General features: G+C 38.6%; 1 protein-coding gene across 2 annotated transcripts in view; it reads right to left on the bottom strand.

Moving 5' to 3' along the window:
- Window positions 1-653: 653 nt before the first annotated feature.
- The window catches only part of IQGAP2 (IQ motif containing GTPase activating protein 2), a 306,128-nt gene continuing 290,210 nt past the window's right edge, over window positions 654-16,571 (bottom strand). For both annotated transcript variants that reach the window (XM_017527675.2, XM_037738181.1), the window contains exons 32-36: window positions 13,293-13,505; window positions 10,759-10,919; window positions 7,891-8,028; window positions 6,427-6,535; window positions 654-1,598 (exon numbers count right to left, since the gene is read on the bottom strand). In XM_017527675.2, the coding sequence (XP_017383164.1) occupies window positions 1,485-1,598; window positions 6,427-6,535; window positions 7,891-8,028; window positions 10,759-10,919; window positions 13,293-13,505 (735 nt within the window). In that variant the 3' untranslated portion in view covers window positions 654-1,484. The remainder of the gene's footprint in view (window positions 1,599-6,426; window positions 6,536-7,890; window positions 8,029-10,758; window positions 10,920-13,292; window positions 13,506-16,571) is intronic.

The following is a 16,571-nucleotide window of genomic DNA, read 5'->3' as shown; positions in this document are numbered from 1 at the left end:
TCTGTTGGTCTTAAAGTTCATTTGTGCCACATGAGCATAAACTAACTTTTTTTCTCAATATTTTGCAATTTGTGAAAAAATAAATCCTGTTGAAGGCATGAGCAAAGTGGCAGGGAGGTTCTGGCCTGAGAGTCTGGATTCCTATTGTGGAGACTGCTAAACTGTCAGCAGGAATCATACTCCTTTTCTTCCTTTTAGTAACGTACCCAATTCCCTCTCCGCCTCTCTGTATTCAGGGGCTACATGGCTGCCTAGTTAGGGACTATCTTTAGCCAGCTGTGTCCATGTGACTCAGTTTTGGCCAATATGATGTAAGTGGAAGTGAAAGTGATATATATAACTGAAAAGGCTTGCCCTGAACTTCTTTCCCATCCTCATCTGTCTGTCTTGGGGAATTGGTGCAAGGACAGAGTCAACTGACCCACCTATAAGTCTTTACCTTGTGGATCTGCTCACCTTTGAGCTGAATTTGAGAAAAACAAACTTGTGCCCCTTGTTTTAGCCACCAGGGATTTGTATCTTTTCTTTACAGCAGCTTGCTCTATACCCTAACCAGTACAGCAAGAGGTGTATTATTTCCTGAGAACTCCCACCAAGAATCTTCCCCTACCCAAAAAATGACTTTGATTTATTAAGACAACTTAAAAGCCAAATTAATGTAATTAAGTAACATTTATTTTACATAAAACAATTTCAAGAGAATACATTTAAAAACCATCTAGATACTGATTTTTTAGCATTACAAAAAATTGAGAGGCACAATTGAAGTATTCAAATAAATTGTGAGGGGTGGAGGCGGGGACTATGCTCACTATCCATGTTGTTCCTTAGTCACTTAAAGGCTCCGCGTGCAAGAGTCTTTACATGAGGCAGTAGTGCACTTTTATTTAGTAGGAATAAATCACATAAAATATATACTTTTATACAGAAAGTGTTATTGTGTTGTCATTTTCAATTACTTATAAAAACTTCATTTTGAATTGCACAAAAGTTCTCCTTAAAATTGATAACTCCCAGAAGACAGGGCTTAGAACTATCTGTCTAAATAATTCATTACAAATAATTAAGTTTCCATTTATCCACAGATTAAAAAAAAATCTATGAAGAGTTACATTACTCAAGTGGGACATTTAAAATTGTTTTATAGGAAAATAGGTTTACATGTTTGTCCCTAGTCAGCTAAATCCCCACCACCACCCAGCCAACTTTAAAACAGATCACAGGATGTCCAAAGTTTTAAATCAGAGTACCTATACCACAGTACAGTGTGGATGTGTTTACATTAATTCATTTTACGTATGAATCTATTATAGTATCAAATTATCAAAAAGGCACATGGGTACATTCTTCAGAACAGTTTTGACCATTTTAAAAAATCACACATTTATAAGTAGTGATTTCAATCATGTTTAAAAACAAAAATATTAAACAAATTCATTTCCTAATCCAGATGATATAGAATCCATGACATTTCTGCAGGCACTTCACTTTCCGTAGAATTTCTTGTTCAGCAGGTATATGAGAAGGTTTACATTCACTTTAACCTTATCAAACATTTTCATTACAGCTACTCCTTCATACTGCATCTGAAGTAAATCCTGAAATTGTAAAAACCATCATTAAATCTTAGCTTTGGCATTTTGTGCATTTAAAAAATATATTAGAAGAATTTGTTGACAAAAGGCAGATTCAATTGACCTGATCACCTAGATGGGGTCTAACTATGTTGCCCAGGTTGGCCTCAAACTCCTGGCTTAATCGATCTTTCCACCTCAGCATCCTGAGTAGCCAGGACTATAGGAGCATGCCATGGCACCATGCCATACATGGGGGTTCTAAAACGTTAGTGTACATCAGAATCATCTGGTTTAAAACACAGGCTAGTTAAAATAAAGGTTGCTTGGGCTCCTTCCCCAGGAATTTCTGATTTTGTAGCTCTCTGGTGGGACCCATTAGTTTGCATTTTAATAAATTCCCAAGTGATTATGACTTTGATGAAAGAAAATAGTTTTTTTTTAGAATTGATGAGGGCCGTATGAAAGAAAATGATGATCATTAAGTTAATGTCAGATATATAATTATAACTTCAATTTTTAATTGAAAATTTCAAAACACAAAGTTCTGGCCAGATGCATATTCTTTTTTTTTTTTTTTTTTTTTTTTTTATTGTTTTTTTTTTTTTTTTTTTTTTTGAGACTGAGTCTTGCTCTGTTACCCAGGATAGAATGCAGTGGCCCAATCTTGGCTCACTGCAACCTCTGCCTCCCGGATTCAAGTGATGCTCCTGCCTCAGCCTCCTAGGTAGCTGGGATTACAGGTGCCCACCACCGAGCCCAGCTAATCTTTGTATTTTTAGTAGAGACAGAGTTTCACAATTTTGGCTAGGCTGGTCTCAAACTCCTGACCTTGTGATCCACCTGCCTCGGCCTCCCAAAGTGCTGGGATTACAGCGTGAGCCCCTGCACCCGGCCTAGATGCATATTCTTTAGAAAGCAGTGTTTTCTGGCTGCATGTGGTGGCTCATTCCTGTAATCCCAGGAGTTTGAGAGGCTGAGGTGGGCAGATCACTTTGAGGTCAGGAGAGTGAGACCAGCCTGGCCAACATGGCGAAACCCTATCTCTACTAAAAACACAAAAATTAGCTGGGTGTGGTGGTACACACTATAATCCTTGCTGCTCAGGAGGCTTGCTGGAACCTGGGAGGTGGAGTCTGCAGTGAGCCGAGATTGCGTCACTGCACTCTAGCCTCAGCAATTGAGAAAGACTCTGTCTGAANAAAAAAAAAAAAAAAAAAAAAAAAAAAAAAAAAAAAAAAAAAAAAAAAAAAAAAAAAAAAAAATCCAAAAAAATAAGCATAAAAAGCAGTGTTTTCTAAAGTGAAGTGAGCAAGAAAATTCCCTGGAGAGACAAAAAGAATATTAGAACTCCTATTTCTATTTATTTTTTTCTCATTTTTTGGACATTTAATTTTTGTATATATTTTATAAAGCACATTTTAGAGTACAACAGCAGAAGCATGTATACTTTACAAATAAGTATGTATATAGGGAGAAAAGTGCTCATACTATTTCCTGATGACGTTGTGTGACCAAAGTTTGGGGACCATTGTACTAAGCAGTGGTCTGTACTTCTTGATCTAGACTACTTCTGTTTCTGTACCAAGAACACGCCCTCATTCTTAACCTGGACTATCATTCTGTTTTTCACTGCCAGCTTATAAACAGAGGAAATCAACTCTCTTTTAGAAATAAGTAACTGGGTCACACTGCCATATACACGAAACTAGGCTGTAACATTTCATAGTAATACAAGCATAGGAAGCCTTTCCTAATGGAAGATATCATTCTTGAACTGTCCTGGCACAATATCTAGGTCTCATTTTTTTGTTTCTCGCAAGTTAACTATAGAAGTTGGAGTCGCCTTTGAGAGAACTTTGACTCTTGACAGCTTCCTCCTCCACTTCCTCAATTACCTCTAACTCCACTCAAGTAAATCCCTACATTATTCAGATATGCCTCTAGAACTAAAATTCTATAGGGAATTGAAGTCCTTTCATCAATAATGCTTTTAGCTATTTAGAGTGTAGAGGAGATTCACTTTCCTCTGGGAAATGCAACATCTGTTAAAGAAAGTCTCTTGGAAAAGAATTAAACCAATAAAGTTAGACTGAAAAGGAATGGCCTATGTAGGGGAAGTAGCTGGATCCCCAAAGGAGGAAGCAGAGAAAACATGGCTGCACTCATAATTTGAAAAGCAGACCTTAGTTTCAGCTCTGCCATTTGCTATCTTAAGACCTTGCAACATGACATAACTTCTCTGAAGTTCTGTTTCCTTGTGTGTAAATTGGGGATAATACTGCCAATTTCACAGGGGTGCTACTGGGAATGAGACGTGAGATTAAGGAATATGCAAACCCTTTGTAAGCTACTCTTGTCTTGCAGGATCTACTGGAATCCTTTGAGACAGGCAGTGACTAGAGTGATGAAGAACTTGGATCCCAGCTGCCTCTTCCATAATCAGCTCTCTTGAACCTCAGTTCTTCTTCTAGGAGAGGAAGAAGGCCCACCCTGCAGCACCTGATAAATACCTAACATTATTTTTATAAGCAGAACATGTATCACATAAGTCATACCTTCCTGTTACATATAAGACCTATAGTTACAGGATGTAATTCTATCCTACAGTTTTGTTTAGGAACTGAAGGGAGAATGGGCGGAAGACAACCAAGAGACATAGAGCTGTAATGTTAGAAGGGACTTTCCTTAGTCCTTTCAAACTTTAGTCCTGTTCCCGGTCCTTTACTCACAGTAAAGACTTGGCTGTCACATTTCTCCTTGGCAATTTACACATTCATGCAGTTGACTGAAAGCTGCCTATCTAAATAGAAGTCTGCCTTTACATCTGACAGCTATCAAATGCAGGGCTGGCTCCGTGGGTGTGCAATCTGTGCAGCTGTACAGGGTCCCACTCCTCCTGTGGTTTTATTCTCTTCTGTCATCATCCTAAAATCCCTAATAATTTTAAAAACAGGGTGCTACATTTTTATTTTGCTCTGAGCCCTGCTAATGATGTAGCCAGTTCCGATTATGTACTGCTGACTTGAACAATCCAAGACATATTAGTCACCTGCATACAGCTAAGGATTAACATTTCACAATCCATTATGTGTATAAATGAATGGTGTGAACAGCTAATCTTACTGTATATAAAATCCTTAGCAGAGGAACAAGTGAAGCTTGGTTTTTGTCCCAGTATGAAGTCTTATGGAATTCCTGCTTTCTCTCTAAACACAATATAGGGTGTCTCCTGGTCATCTGTGACTCATCGGTCCAGTTGATATTCACTGGCCCTGTATCATTTCCTTCTTGGCAATACATAATATGTCTTTTACTATTTCTACAGAGGAATCACTAACTAGAGGGTATCACCACAAGCACTTTCTTTTCTCTTCCTGTATTTATCTGTTACACAAGGTAACTGAAGACCCTAATTAGCTAAATTGTTAAATGGATACATTTAGTGACATTTAAAGTAAGTTAGAAAACAATACTGTTTACTTAATTATGCTTTCCATAATTACATAACAGCTTTCATCTTATCTTGAAATTCTAATTTACTCCATTCTCAATGTTCTTATCAAATCCATTCAGCTCCATTTTTCTTTTTAAAATTACAAGGGCTGCCAGAAGAGAAGGGCTCTGGCATATGCTCCCATGATGGGGAGGTAATTCCAGTACATGGAGCCACGGGCTGAGCAGACAGTGAGGCCAGAATTCACATCACTTTCAGGATCTTAGTGAGATGATTTATGTAAACATAGGCAAAATACCTGGAAACCATTTTATAAGTAGGTCGAGGCCCAGGTAAATAGATGTTATTTCCATTTAAAAAGTGTTACATCAAGAAAGAAAAATTCAATTACTTCTTTAAATTGATTTTGTGCTAAAGATTAAGAAGTTAGGGGTAGATGAACATTTGTTTGCACTGCCCTCCTTTTTTTTCTTTTTTCACAGAAACTGGATTTCTCAGTGTTCATTTATGTGTACTTGGCTTAAATGTGGCTCTTATGAGAAAATAATGATAATTCATATTGCAAACATAATTTTTCTATTATTTATAGATACCTGTTTTGCATAATGCCTTTCATTCCTGTGATCCCAAACATTTAACAAATAGATTTAATAAACTGATATAAAACTATTCTAGGGGCCAGGTGTGGTGGCTAATACCTGTAATCCCAGCACTTTTGGAGCCTGAGGAAGGCAGATCACTTGAGCCCAGGAATCTAAGACCATCCTGGGCAACACGGTAAAACCGTGTCTCTACAAAAAATACAAAAATTAGCCAGATGTGGTGGTGCATGCCTGTAGTCCCAGCTACTTGAGAGACTGAGGCACAAGGATTGCTTGAGCCCAGGAGGTTGAGGCTGCTGCAGTGAACCATGACTGTGCCACCGCATTCCAGCCTGGGCGGCAGAGTTGTCTCAATGCCCCACCCCCACACCCTTCCCCCACAAAAAAAGAAAACCCATTCTAGGAAAGAGGGAGAAATGAGATCATGAAAGCTGCAGTCTTCAGCATACATAGTCTTAGAAAGAAACACAAGTTTCCAATAAAAGGAAAATTTATAGCATGTATTGAATAGCTCTGAATACTTACACTCTTTTGTCTAAGCCTTAAACAGGAAACATGGCTTAGAGAAACTGACTACTATGGTTTGCCAGCTAGAAGCATGTTAATTTGCAATCATTTGAAAAGTCACAGCTTTTAAACATCATCAACACTTAACAAATATTGGCAAATAAGGCTGGCACTAGTCTTCTGTTAAACTTTATTGTTGTTATGAAGAGGGTGAGCCAGGATAGCAATGTATGATCCACATATAAAATTTAGCATCACTGTGGATAAAGAAATCCCAGCAGCTTACCTGAATATTGAGTTGCACCTTTTCCATCTCAACACCAAGGAATTTTGATCTTACATCAAAAATGCCTACATCTTCAGTAGCGATAATATCAAATGTAACATTCTTAAACCTGTGAAGAAAGGAACATTCATATATGTGAAATTACAAACACAGATGTGCTTAACGCTGCAACAAAGTAATGGAATCCCAAATAATCATTTTTAGTGAATGGCTTGTTAAGAAAATCCTAAGGAAGGATTGTTTAAATCCTTGTTTAAAATCCTAAGGAAGTCACCAAAAACCTCATGTCATCTTTCCGCCAATTCTGCTCTCCAAGCACTAGGTTTGATGGCTGTTGTTGAGATCTGTAGCTCACAAAGTACTGACATAGGTGCTTTATGACAAAAGAAATAGAAGATATGGTCCTTCTCTTAAGGAGCATAAGATAGTTGAAAATATGTGAGTCACAGAACATGAATGTTATTGATCTATAGCCAAATGAGTATTTCAAATGGTAACTTTTATAGAAACTTCAGGCTGGGCATGGTGGCTCATGCCTATAATCCCAGCACTTTGGGAGGCTGAGGCAGGTGGATCACTTGAGGTCAGGAGTTCGAGACCAGCTTGGCCACATGGTGAAACCCCGATTCTACTAAAAATACAAAAATCAGCCAGGCATGGTGGCAGGTGCCATGTAATCCCAGCTACTCGGGAGGCTGAGGCAGGAGGTTGCTTGAACCCGGGAGGCAAAGGTTACAGTGAGCTGAGGTCATACCAACTGCACTCCAGCCTAGGCGACAGAGCGAGACTCCACCTCAAATTAAAAAAAAAAGGAACTTCAAAAGAGGAAGAAGCACTTTCTTCTGAATTGGTGTTGTCAAGAGGTTTCATGGGATAAACAGAAGCCAGGCTTCAAAGGAAGGCAAGAGTTAAAGAAGAGGCAAATGCCAGTGAGTCTGGCTTCCCTTGAGATTTCAGGACAAAGGAGTGAGGGAGCACTGGGCTTATGATCCCTTTAAAATGAGGCAGCACAAGGTGCCTGATGTGGGGCCGTGAAGGTGGTTTGTTTTCTCCACCACATTGAATATGCACACTCACAGCATGCTTTGGAAATGGCTCTGACCCAGGGGTTGGCACAGTCTATTTTAAATTGGAGAGGTGCTGTTTTGTGATGGTAGATAATTCATCCATCAAGACCAAAGGACAGCCTTTTATTCTCATTGCTATGACTCAGTTCTGGAGGTTCACAAATCCAAACACACTGGACAAGCCACGGGAAAGACAACCACTGATCAAGACTACATATGATTGACAGCACCAGATGCTGAGGCCAAGGGAAGAGGAGCCATGAGAATTTGTGTATTCTTCCCTTGTCACCCATCAGTAATCAGGGTTAAGCCTTGCTCGACCAAATGGAACTCTCTCCAAGGGCACAAGAAATCAATTGGGCGCATGTGTTCTGTGCAGATTCCAGGTCACACTTACTGGTTTGTTTGAAGATCATCTATCCCTAGCAGGACACCCTTCTCATGCAGTTTTGCTGCAGTGTACTTCACTGGCTTTGCTCTCTTCGCCCCTTTGGGTTCTCCTTTTCCATCTAGTTTAATTGATCTCCGAGCATTTCTGACAAAATAAGAAAAGACCAGTTGTTAGGATGGCAAATGCAGATGCCTCTGGAAGTGCAATTGCTATACCCAGAGTGACACTGCTGTTCATACCTGGGCCTCAGAGCACTGACTGTACACCTTTTTATTTTGTGATATTAGGTAATTTTGTCCATAGAGTAAAACTTCACTACTAAACCGTTTGAGGGGAAAGGGATTTCCCAAGTGACTGAAGTTTGCATTACAGACTAACATTTTTAATAAAACTTGCACTCTATTTTCTCAGGCATATTGAACTAAGTGGCTATCTTTAGTCATCTCAGAAGTAGCTTTAGTGCAATAACATGAACTGTGTATTCCTACATAAAGATATTACTAGGACTGTTTTAATCTATTTAACAAACACTATGTGGCCAGCATTGTTCTAAGTGCCTTATAAATATTACCTCACATTTCCATAGTGCTTTGAAATTAATGAATGCTTTAACTATATACTAGATCATGTAGCTCTCATAATCATACTTGTGAGTCTGGTACTGTTTGTTTTTCAGGGGGGGAGAGATTTTTTTCGAAACGGAGTCTTGCTCTGTTGCCCAGTCTCGAGTGCAGTGGCGTGATCCTGGCTGCAACCTCTGCCTCCCGGATTCAAGTGATTCTCCTGCCTCAACCTCTAGCTGGGATTACAGGCACATACCACCACACCTGGCTAATTTTTGTATTTTTAGTAGAGAAGGAGTTTCATCATGTCAGCCAGTCTTGCAAGGCTGGTACTCTTAATTCCACCTTAAAGATGAGAAAACTGAGGCTCAAAGTTCACTGAACTGGGCTGAAGCTTACACAATATAAGAGAGAATGAGAGCCCAAATCCAAATCATCCGACTGTGGATCTTGTGTGCAATGCCTTAAAGTAAATCCTAACAACCTCATTTCTACTGAAGATAAGCTTGACCAACTTCTTCCTTGCAGAAGGAAGAATATATACCCCATATAAATATATAAATTATATACAAATATATATTTAATTAAATTAATATATAAATTATGTAAAAAATATAAATTATATATAAATAAATTTACATAAAATATATACACTATATAAATATATAGTGTATATATTTTTCATTCCTTCCTATTTATATGTATTTAGTGTATAGTATATGTACACTATATACTATATAATATATATATTTAGCATATTGTATAATTGTAAATGTATGTGCACATTTTATAGTGTGTGTATATATACTTAGTCTACTCTGTGTGTGTGTGTGTGTGTGTATATATATATATATACATATATATATGTATATATGTGTGTGTGTGTATGTGTGTGTGTATATATAGAGAGAGAGGGGCCCGAAACAAATTAAATGTGGTTACATCACTTTATCAAATCTTCTGTGATTTCAGCAATCCAACTGAGTGTTTAGTCCAAGATGTGAAACCAGTTTGTCAAAGAGATGTCTGCACTCCAATGTTCGCTGCAGCACTACTCACACAATAGCGAAGTTATGAAGTTAACCCAAGAATCTACTAACAGATGAATGGGTAAAGGAAATCTCATACACACACACACACACACACACACACACACACACACACACACACTATTCAGCCTTACAAGAAAGAAATTCTGTCATTTGGGGCAATGTGGATAGAATTGGAGGACATTATACTAAGTGAAATAGGCCAGGCACAGAAAGGCAAATACCACGTGTTCTCACTTATTTGTGGAATCTAAAAAAGTTGAACTTATAGAAGCAGAATAGAATGGTGGTTACAGAGGCTGGAGGGTGGGGGAAATCGGGCGAGGATGGTCAAAGGACACGAAATCTTAGGAGGAATCCTTTTTTTTTTTTTTTTTTGAATCTATTGCACAGTGTGGTGAATATAGCTAATAATAGTGTATTGTACATTTGAAAACTCCTAGGAGTAAATTTCAGGTGTTCTCATCACAAAAACTAAGTAGTTGAGGTGATAAATATGTTAATTAATTATTCCACATTGTAATAATAAATGATAACATCACCTTGTACTTCATGAATATATAAATTTATAGTCAATTTGCAATACAATTTAAAAGATCTATGATTAATGCAACAGATTTTTCCATACAGCACCATTTCCTCCTGCCAATTTGATAAGGATTATATAAAAATATTGTTGCATATTTAAATAAGTAATCAAAATTTATTCTAGTAGTAAGAATAATTACTAAGCAAAGGATATTCATTAAAAATGTTTATACTGCATATAAAAATCTATAATACTTATGCTAATGGATAATATCTGCCAAATTTTGACAGTTGTGTCAATAATAATTTTTTTAAACCATTAAACAATTTAAAATCATTCAGCTGCTTTGTGCAATTAGTAAATATCTGGCATTATCAATTATATAAAATACATTCCAAAAAAAAGAGATTTTAAAAATAATACCATTTTAAAAAATCTTTGACTAAAAAAGACAAAAGAAATAATGAAAAGTGCTTCCCCAACTACTAATACTATTTGCTTAATATACAACAGGTAAGCCACTTTAATTCTAGTGCTGGTGGGGAACTGAAAAGTTTCCGTTTACTCCCGACTTCTTAGTTCGAAATGACAAATAATAAAAGTGAGACTAGTTTTTGGTTATAAGACAGCAAAAAATTTTCTTCCAAACCCAACCCAATAGACTAGAAATGTAGAATTGACATCTCATATAAATTATGACATTACAAAGGAACATGACATGATTTTAACTTACTTCCTCTTTAAGTTGTCTAAACAAGTCTTTATGTAGGTGTCATAATAATTGATTTGCTCTTCATAAAATGCTGCCTTCTTGTTCAGTGCATTCAGGGTCTGCTGAAGTTTTGCCAATTCAGCTTTTCGAAGCTTACGATAGATTCTTTGATTTCGAATATCCTAAAACAACAAGTAAGGGCTATCATATTTAAGCAGAAGTTTGCTTTATGATTTTGCCAGTTTGGGACAAAAAGAATATCAAGTAATAGTAAGTTGCTATTTGTAACTTGACTGGTAGCTTATCTCAGGTACCTTATTTTACTCTCAACACCACAGGGTTCCCATCTTTTTTTTACTTCAGAACTGAAAAGTGTATATATTTCACATTAAGAGACTTGTTAATGTTAATTTTTCTCTTGGTGGAAAAGCAAAAAAGTTATTTTAAAATAATCACACATTTAGTTTAAGGAAAAATTGTGTGTGTGTGTGTGTTTTTTTTTTTTTTTTTTGAGACAGAGTTTTGCTCTTGTTGCCCTGGCTGGAGTGCAATGGCATGATCTCAGCTCACCACAACATCCACCTCCCGGGTTCAAGCGATTCTCCTGCCTCAGCCCTCCCAAGTAATTGGGATTACAGGCATGTGCCACCACACCCAGCTAATTTTTGTATTTTCAGTAGAAACGGGGTTTCTCCATGTTGGTCAGGCTGGTCTCGAACTCCCGACCTCAGGTGATCTGCCCGCCTTGGCCTCCCAAAGTGCTAGGATTACAGGTGTGAGCCACTGTGCCCGGTAAAAAATTGTGTTTTAAAAGGGGCACAAAGCAGCAGAAATGCAATTTCTTCAGACTGTTTGTTTTTGAGATGGAGTTTCATTCTGTCACCCAGGCTGGAGTACAGTGGCCTGATCTCTTGGCCTGCTTCCAGGCTTAAGTGATTCTCCTGCTTCAGCCTCCTGAGTAGCTGGGGCTGCAGGCCTGTGCCACCATGCCTGGCTAATTTTTGTATTTTTAGTCGAGATGGGGCCTCACCATATTGGCCAGTCTGGTCTTGAACTCCTGACCTTAAGTGATCCCCCTGCCTTGGCCTCCCAAAGTGCTGGGATTACAGGGATGAGCCATTGTGCCCAGCCTCTTCAGACTATTTTGAATATTCCTCTTTGAATGGTACTTTAAACTAAAAATGTTTACATTTAATTGTTGAATTCATTTTTGAAATGAGAAATGAACAAACTTTTTCATCTGACAAATATTTCTCAAGGTTTGAAAAAAACAACACTGGGCTGTCAAGATGGAGTGAAAAGATTCAACATCGATAACTATTACTTGGATTTAAATAGAATTCCTAGAACATTAAGTTGCATAAGCTGCTTATAGCTTACAAGAACTATGCTAAATTTAAACTTGCAGATAAGTTTTTTTTGATAATTCTAATTGGTAAGTTATTAAAATGTTTGACTTAAGAAAATGGTGCCTGTTTAATATTATTTTGCTTTTGTAGACAAATTAAAAATCATTCCCCTAGGAATTCAAAGAAATACCCACATACACATACACTCCCCCCATAACTTTCCCATGCCTTTAAGTAAAAATTCTTCATTAAATAGAATATTTAGAATAGAATATTCTTTGTTAAATAGAATTCTTCATTAAATATAAATTCTCATATAATCTTCATTAAATAGAATATCATGCCTTCATGATAGCCTTTTTCTTTTTTAAAGCAAAAGCACATATTTCTCTACCCCATATTCCCAAAGAGAAATATTTCTACCCCAAACCTAAAGAAAGACATGCTATTTCCCTTGAGTCACTTGGGCTAGAAGGAATAAGCCTACTGCTAGAATTGAACATAACTTTCTACAGAGTAACAAAGCTGAGTGCATTTCCCTCCCAGAAGGTGAGAAAATTTATTTTTTTTCTGGTCATTTAACTGCCTTTAACCTCTAGATCTGTATTAATTTGCATGTTTGAATAAAAAGAATGAAATAGCCTTCTAACCCAAATATATACTTCCTTATCCTTCACAAACAGATCTCAGCCACTTCCTCTGATGTTTCATTGCCCTAAGTTGAGATCCTTTGCTCAGGAAGTTTCTCAAGTGTAAAAATATGGGATAAGAAAACAGAACTTTTAACAGAGAATCGCTTGAATGGCATTTAGGCTAAACTGCTTAAACCTCAGGGACACAGAATTCCATCTCAATGGCAGGTTCTAAGAGCAACTGAGCTATATGACAGCTAATGTCTCAGGAGAAAACTCTTCCAAGAGTTATTTTAAAAACTAGCTTAAAAGTATAGACCAAACTTGTCAAGTACATTTTTGAGTATTTCTGATTTGTTTCAACTCTCTTAATGACTTGAAAGTGTTGTGATTATTTTCTCTTAAAAGTCATCAACTGCTTTGAAACTTTAAAAATCTGTAACATTGAAGACTGCATGAACCACAGCATATGCAACTATGAATCCCTCATGCCACCTCACAGAGTGCCTAGCACTTGACTGATGATTAGCAAATGTCTGCTAACTGAGGAAAAAAGAATACTGTTTCCAGAAACCTTGGCAATCTCATTGAGAATGTCTTGGTATTTATTTTTGGATGACACATGTCCAGTCTGTTCCAATGTCCGAAGATTCCTCTGGATTTTCCTCTTCTTCTGCTCAAGAGGCAGCTGTGCATCTTCAATCATAGACTGGCTATGCTTCATTTCTTCTGGAGTCCTGGAATCTATCCTTGCGCGGCTCACCATGTCCGAGGCATGATCTACCTCCTGAAAAGAGAATATCAAGATGCTGATTTTTCTCTGATCCCCTAAGCTCACATTTCAGAAGCTGCACAATGCAAGTTAATGTCAAAATGAAAGAAGTCCTCCAGCCAAAGTTCCAAGACTAGACCAGAACATGTTCTTCCTGAGTTTTGAAGTAGGTCTTTGAAAGGAATTACTTCATCTTTTTGATAGCAAGCCTTATTTGGGAAAAATTATAAATAGCTACTTGATTGCCAAGGTGACAAATCACCATAGTAATGGACATATTTTAATGGGTAACTGCTACTTTGTAATTCCCCAGATAAAAGGATTTCAATTCCTGAACAGTCTGAGGAAACTAAACTAGACTATCTATTGAAATGTGGCTATGAGAACCCTGAATGTTCAGAACACCAACTATATTCTCACACATCAGCCATGTCTACGGAGAGTCCTAAACGAAACCAACAGTAAGGCAGTCATAAAGCTTTATTCTTATAAGGGAATCACAAACCAGCAACTCTGAAAAACCTGCAAAGTTTCTTTGAGCCAAGAGGAATAAGAATATTCTAGCACATCATAAGTTCCCAAACAACGAGTAAATGAATGAATGAATAGAATACTATTTGGATAGCTGGTTCAAGGAAACAATAATAAAAAGAGACTATTGATCTTCGCATTTTATCATACTAGACAATTGACTGACCCAATAGCTGAAGTCAAAGTAAGGAAATGACTATTAGTTAGGCACAGCAATGTTAGACATACATACAGGTCAACACAATGGGCGCAGGAATATTATTACCAGGTTAGCAGTAAATAACAAAAGCAGCATCCAACATTGTTGAGCACTGAATGTGCACAGATACGAATGTACTCACTTAACATGTTTTAACTTACTTAATCCTGCCTGTGAACTGGGTACTATTACTATTCCCATTTTACAGTTGAGAAAACTGTGGCACAGAAATGTTTCTAAGTGCCCAGAGTTGCACACCCAGGAGGTGCAGAGGTATACTTGATCTCAGAAGTCTGTGTTCTTGGTCACTTATTCATGACACGTTTAAGGAAAAATGAAAAATAGCAGTAAAAGTCTTTTACACTAACCTAGTATAATATTCTACCCACATTGTTTAAACATATTCACACATTAACAAGCATGTGATTTGAAGTTTTTACATTTTTTATTAAAACATTTTAAAAATTAGACATGGAGGTCTCACTGTGTTGCCCAGGCTGGTGTGGAAATCTTGGGCTCAAGTGATCTATACATCTCAGCCTCCCAAAGTACTGGGATTACAGACATAAGCCACCTTGCCCAGCCTTTTATATATATATATATATATATATATATATATATATACACACACACACACACACACATATATATATATATACACATATATATGTATATATATCTATGTGTGTGTGTGTGTGTGTGTGTGTGTGTATATATATATAGAGAGAGAGAGAGAGAGAGAGAGAGCACGAGCGAGCGAGAGCAAGAGAGAGACAGAGTCTCACTCTGTTGCTAGGCGCCAGGCTGGAGTGGAGTGGTGCTATCTTGGCTCACTGCAACCTCCGCCGCCCGGGTTCAGGCAATTCTCCTTCCTCAGCCTCCCCAGTAGCTGGGACTACAGGTGCATGCTACCACGCCCAGCTAATTTTTGTATTTTAGTAGATATGGGATTTCGCCACGTTGGCCAGGATGGTCTCGATCTCTTGACCTCATGATCTGCCCGCCTCAGCCTCCCAAAGTGCTGGGATTACAGGCGTGAGCCACTGCGCCCAGCCTTTTTTATATTAAAAACCATTAAAAGGATTCCTTGGCAATCAATTAAATTAAGAATGATCCAGGAAAATTCTGCGTAGCTCTGCTAATAAGTAATTAATTAAATAATTAACTTTTGTTTCGGGAATGGCAATTATTGGTACTAAAATTAACAACCTTGAATATATTTTAGGATGAACAATGACACATTTTCAAAGATGTTAATAAAAAGCTAAAGGCAAGATTGTTGTGAAACCTTACTTACACTAACATAATGATGCTGTGTGCTTCAGTGGACTCAACATGTGCTTCTGAAGCATTTGGAAAACATCTTTAAAGATGTGAGATGGTTCTTCATTTCAAGTTAGTAAATACATAAAATGTGAAAGGTCCCCACCCCAGCATTGAGCCCAAAGCATAATGCCCTGGTCACTTGGCAATCGGCTGGTCCCAGTGGAGGCTGAGGGGCGGGCCAGGGCTCTAGCCAGATCTCCCAAAAGGAAGCAGGTGCTTCCACTTCCAAACCTTAGTTGGGGTGGTGGTGCAGGGAGCAGCTCCTGGGCCTGGGGTCTTCTCTGCCCCACCCCCTTGTCCTGGGTAGGCCCCTGCCTGCCCCTGCCTTTTTTTCAGGTGTCCCTCCTTGAGCCCCTGTGGCATTGGCTTGGGTGGCAGAGTCCATTCGCTTCAGGGACCCCAGGAGGTGTCCCCTGGCTCCTGGGACTGTGTGTGGGTCTGGGGGTGGGGGTGAAGAAGAAGGGCCAGGCAGGGGGTGCAGGGGAGGAAACTCCTCACCAGGAGAGCCAAAGACAGGATTGTGTTTTACCCCAGGAGCCACCTCTGTCCCCCACTTGCCTTGCCATTCATCCCCACCCCTCCCCCTGGGTGGCCTGCTGCTTTTTCTTTCTCTACCCCCCCTGCCATGCCCTGAGCTGCATGACTCTCCCACCCCGGGCAGCCAGGAAAGATCTGAATGGAGAATTGCTGACCACCAGAGAAGAATGACTGTGGGGCCTTCCCCTGCCAACTCCCCTTCCCTGGCTGCCCACTCACCCACACCTCTTTCACACAGGACAGGCTGCACACCTTGTCCATGTGAAGTGCCAATGCCCTCCTGACCCTGGGCTGAGCCCTCACTCCTCCCTGGGCCCCCAAGTGAGATGGCACATTTAACTACTGTAAGGAGAGGAACAGCGTTGGCAAATGTGAACCATGAGAATATCGGTGATACTGATGAGAATAAACTAAATGCCTATGTAACAGCACCAAAAAACCAAAAAAAAAAAAAAAAAAAAAGAAAGAAAAGTGAAAGGTATTTTTCA

Source organism: Cebus imitator, unplaced genomic scaffold (assembly GCF_001604975.1).
Source record: "Cebus imitator isolate Cc_AM_T3 unplaced genomic scaffold, Cebus_imitator-1.0 Scaffold50, whole genome shotgun sequence".
In the NCBI taxonomy this organism is placed as follows: Eukaryota; Metazoa; Chordata; class Mammalia; order Primates; family Cebidae; genus Cebus; species Cebus imitator.
This window is presented reverse-complemented; position numbering and strand designations above follow the sequence as displayed.